The sequence below is a fragment of the Phaethon lepturus genome, unplaced genomic scaffold (genome assembly GCF_000687285.1).
Source record: "Phaethon lepturus isolate BGI_N335 unplaced genomic scaffold, ASM68728v1 scaffold10720, whole genome shotgun sequence".
In the NCBI taxonomy this organism is placed as follows: Eukaryota; Metazoa; Chordata; class Aves; order Phaethontiformes; family Phaethontidae; genus Phaethon; species Phaethon lepturus.
In genome coordinates this window covers 1-5146 of record NW_010509812.1, presented here as the reverse complement: position 1 = coordinate 5146, position 5146 = coordinate 1, and the positions used below count along the sequence as shown (strand labels likewise).

At 43.4% G+C, this 5146-nt stretch overlaps 1 protein-coding gene across 1 annotated transcript in view; it reads right to left on the bottom strand.

Moving 5' to 3' along the window:
* Nucleotides 1–4050, bottom strand: part of LOC104620318 (golgin subfamily A member 2-like) — a gene marked incomplete at its 5' end in the record, with an annotated part of 18068 nt that extends 14018 nt beyond the window's left edge. The window contains 4 exon segments of the mRNA XM_010286538.1: nucleotide 1; nucleotides 3–41; nucleotides 3459–3539; nucleotides 3928–4050. The exon segment at nucleotide 1 is cut by the window's left edge and continues 101 nt beyond it. Of these exon segments, the coding sequence (XP_010284840.1) occupies nucleotide 1; nucleotides 3–41; nucleotides 3459–3539; nucleotides 3928–4050 (244 nt within the window).
* Between the last annotated feature and the right edge of the window lie 1096 nt (nucleotides 4051–5146).

The window sequence follows — 5146 nt, the reverse complement described above, 5'->3', positions numbered from 1 at the left end:
GGTTCAGCGTTACGAGTGGCAACATCACTGTCAAAGTATGCCTGTCACAAAACACATCACAGGAATTACAGCCTTCATGCAAAATGAATGAAAACACGCATGAACACATCACCTTGTGATCTGCCTGTGAAAACTAGACAGATGTAAAAGATCATTTAGAAACATGTGGAAGGGAACCTGTGTTCTCCCCAGAGCGAACAGGTGACTGCATCAGCCCACAAACACTGTCCCAGACCTTTGCCGTCTCAGAGCCAGTCTGAAGAACTGCTGTCCCATCATCAAACTTGCTTCTTTAACATGGGGCAATAATGTCACCCAACTCGAAGTTCACACACTAGATCTACTGCAAAGGATTCACCAAAAAGCGAGCGAGGGCAAAGCCAGATGGTAGTCACTCTGCTTTGAAAAGCAGTACCTTCAAGATGTGTCTGGGGAAAACACGGATCAGTGTATGCAAATTAAGATGGAAAACAACAGGTTAGTGACTACTTGAAAACTGGGTTAGCCAAACTCAAATGTTCCGTCTAAAACTCAGTGAAGTTTGTGGCATGCCATGGACCACAAGTTTAGAAACAAGACATTTATGAACAGGCCAAACTCAGTGGGGCTGGGAGCAGGTGCCTGTGGCCCTGCTGGAGTTATGAATCCCATGACTAGAAGAATCTAAATAGAAAAGAGAAGGGCCAAAAAATTATTTCTGGACAGCAATGCATGTTCTCATCCAGCCTTCATGGGAGGATGAATAGCATCTGATGATCCCTCTACCAAGCCACAGTAAACTGGACAATTGCATCTATCTTGTACAGCATCAGAGAGCCATAAAGGCTCTGTTTTATGGCAATTTGTTTTATTTCATCATCCACCTGCAGTAAGTCATCGTTTAACAACCCTATGAAGCAAATGAGATCATCTTTCAACATTCAACCCCACCGATACATTTCAGCTCTCTGCTATTCCATCTGAAAGAGTTCCCCCTACTTCAGTCACTTCCTGCTTGGCACTTCACAGGAAACAAGAAATCTCTCTCCTGGCATTCTCTGTTTACCTGCTCAGCACTTCATTCATGAAGCAAGCAGCAAGAAGAATACAGGAACAGTGAAGACAGATTTAATGAAAGCAATAAGCTGGAAGACTGCAGGGGGAAACAAATAGAATTTTATCTATATTTACCTATACCTGTTTTAGCAGGACAGGTATTTGCGGTCTCAAGGAGAAATATATGTTCGGTGCTTTTAGGAAGGTCAGGAATTCCCTTACTTCCTCCAGCTGCAGGTTACCTCCCCTTTAACGGTTCAGACATTCATCAATATAGAACATCAGATGGACACGCAGGACGAATATCACCAGTACCTCTCAAAAATGTTTCCTTAATTGTTTCTGATCAGGACATTCTTTTTGCTTAATGCTTCAAGATGCAAAAAACCAGTAACGTGCCTTAACCACAAGAACTCTTTCCTTCTTCCTCCACTATAAGCAGTTTTGAAATAAATAAAAAAACTCAAAAATTATTTGAACAGATGAATTTGTTGGAAACAGAGTTAGGAGCAAGACACTTCTCTGGAAGTTATGCATTGTGAGGTTCTAAGAACGTAGAATAAAAAGTTAGTCATTCTGCTCAGCTTAGCATATAGTGGGGTCCATTTGCTTTCACACAAAGGCTCCTGTTTTGTTGGGTTTTCTGTGTTTCACAGCCAAGAAAGCTGAAGAAAGCTGAAGTGGGTGAGATGGGAGGGGGCTGCCTCACAGGAACACACCAATGGCAGCAGCAGCTCAGACGCTAACGATCAGCTTTTCTGCCCTATTAGCGCCAAGGGAGTTTGTGAACAGCATTTTCCTGACTCAGGATTTTTACAAGAACGGCAACTGGAAAGAAAAGTCTTTCTTTCGTTACATATTGCAATTAAAGATTAGTTTTCAAATTATTCCTAAAACTCCAGATACAATGCACAAATTCCGTAACAGCCAATCGGATAAAAATGTATCTCTCGATGCTAAGCAAGCAGAGAAACAAAAATTGGGAAAACAAGAATGAATAGAAGTAATAAATTCTCCATTTTCAGAACAGGATTAAAACTGTAGATACAGGCAGGTCTTCACTGCAAGACCAAATGCCACCTCAGCAACAGCCATGGACCACCCATCTTCATCCTGACCTCAAGTGAATCAAGTCTTCTCTGAGATCTAACTTACACTGAACTTACAAGTATTAAATTAATATAGTCCCCAGGACAAGAGTGAAACTTCAATCAAAACATGCTTTCTGATGCTAGACAGGCACAGCCAGCATCCAAAGCCTGCAGTAAAGTCCTCATGTCACTCAAGTTCTACTGATACGCAACATACACACATAAGGTCCAGGTGGAGGAACCTTCTGCTGTTCACTCTGTGTGTTGGACACAACACCTGCTGTATTATCACACCCAAAAAAGGAGAAAAGGGATACAAAGACAATTCAGAGTGAACTCCATTCCATCTTGCAGATTTCACTGCCTCTACCCCCCTGGTGATTACTGTAGTTGTATTTACTGCTGGAGACACATGGATACGCAGTAAATACAATAATGAGTTATTTTATGACAACAAGATTGAAACAATGGTAGGGAAGTAAGCTACCAAAATGATGCAAGTGAAAATAAAAAGCCAAGCTCTGGTACAACAAAATGGGAAGAAAATTCTGGGCTACAAAATTTGACTTCCCTGAGTTTCTATCACAATTTGAGCCTTATTTAAATAAACTGACGGTCTGAAATACATTTTTTAAAAAGGGTGTTTGTTTACATTTGCTCCTCAACACATTTTTATTGCTTACTGGCATACTTCCTGCCCTCTCCTCTTCAGAAGCTTGGAAACATGAAGACGCTAAAGCCTGTAAATGCTTGAAGTATCTGACTTCCTGCCTAAACATATTTAAACCCATGATACTTGCCAGACTGTACATCACCTGTGCAAGTTTCATCGCCTGTCATAAAATGGGTTGGCTGGAATAACTAGACAGCTTACTCAGGACAGCTGCTTGCTTGGAGATGAGCAGAAATATGCCCTTCAGAAACGAGGCTCTAGGAAATAAAGCAATGACACGCAGAAGAGGAGAAATACAGACTAAGAAAACTACCTCCTCCTAGTGCAGTCTTCCTCAGCAGTTAAGTTAGTTTATTGCCTCACCCCAGATTCCTGGTTCTCCTCAAAGCTCAGCTGTCTCAAGGAAGAATTTTTTACAAGGTTTGTTTCTTCACATGTTAAGTTTGACACAAACCAGAAGGAAACAAGCACTTACGAGCAATGGAAACGCATGGTAACAAATAGCTCCACGTTAATAAAAACAGCAACAAAACTCAAGCAACTGACAGTGGACATGTCAGGACAAGGCTCCATCCGAAAAATCGAGGTCAGTGTAAAGAGAACCCGAAGCATGCAATAGGGAGAGCGAGTCGCTGCGAGACACACGAGCACTGCCTCACCTTCCTCTTGTCCAATGAGGGTATGGCTACCCCATTGGAGCGGTTAAGGTCTGACACCAGCACCTTCAGAATGTTCTGAATCTAAAGGAGGCGAAAGAAAAGGGGAAAGAGAAATGGCTCAGAAAAGGACAGAGAGAAAATGTCAATCAAAGGTAGCCAAAGAAACCAGCATCCTCCAGCTCATTAGGAGCACGCACCTCAAAACAGCAGCTCTGGACACACCCAGGGTTGCACGACAGCATGGTATGATCAGGCAACACTTCGGCACATACCCTGACTCTAGCGTGCACCTTCCAGTAGAGGTAGTTGCTGACTATTGCACACTTCGTACACTGGCAACACAGGCATCTACACCATTCATGCATTACATCACACTGGCATAACCATTGCCCGGCTCTAATCATGTGGTTCAGAAAACCAAAGAACAAGGAGGTAGCAAATGATTTGGGAGAAAGAATGAGACACTCACGTTCTCTGGAGGCTGCCGGTCATCGTTGGTGGGAGTCTCAGGTCTACTGCCTTCTTTAGTTTTGCGTTTTTTCTTAGTTCCTGCAGTTGCTCCAGGGCTATTCTTCTGCTGATATTCCTTCAGCTACGAAAAAAGAAGAATAATCTGAAGTCCAAAGAGAATATGCCGCCTTTGAGTGTAATGTCCAAAAAAGAAAGCCCAAACAAACAAACTCCACTGGGTAAAAAGACAGATCAAGTGTAAGGGCAAGAGAACTTCTCTTCAATGAATCTGCCCCTCTGGGGGGAAAAAAAAGAATGAAAACAAGTCCCGAGAAGCCTAAAGTAAGAACTAATGGGATGGGTTTATGACAAGAGGCTGAGAGTTGTAAATGTTCAACTTTTGGATACAGCTAATGATGTTCTTGGGAAACAATGCCATACTCCGTACTGCAACTAAAAGGAGATTAAAAGAAATATTTGTTTGGGTTTTTTTTAAGGCTGTAACTAAGAGCAGTAAGGAAAAATTAATAAAAGGCAATTAATCCTGAAGGCGAAGTGAAAAAACAGTGCCTCATAGTAAGATCGTCCACTCTGTGAAAGATTTTAAGAAGGAAAATAACAGTCGCCACAGACAGATAACACATTAATACAGATACTGTAGCAGCTGTGAACTAAGGGGAGACGCAATCTGCAACGGATTTTTTAAATCATCTCTATTTTGCCCAGGAAAAGCTAATCTGATAAACTGTAACTTGAATCCTGCTAGGTCTTCCGGCATTTTTATGTACATTCTTGAACACCTGAGCCCCAAAACCAAGTGACTCCCAGGCAGTTACGTAAATCACCCGCTCCCACCAGCTCCCCGCCATCTCAGGCAAAACACCCCCGTCCCCTGCTGCGCCAGTCCCCGGGCGGGCAGGGCCGCGCTCCGTTCTCACGGTGGGGGGCAAAAATAAAGAAGGAGAAGGATCCCATTATTCGGAGAATTTCAAAATGGAAGCCTGAACTGCTCCAGGACACTTTCCCATTCCTATGACTTTGACACAGAAGCGCATCCCGCCGGGACGGACGGGGCCGAGCCGCCCCAGGGGGGGAAATCAAGGGGGGGAAAAATGGAAAAAGGGGGAAAAAAAATTAAAATTTAAAAAAATGGAGGGGGAGGGAACAACCATCACACCAGGCAGACCGCACAGCACCGCAGCAGCCCAGGCCCGGCCTCTCCCCGCCCGGCGGCGGTC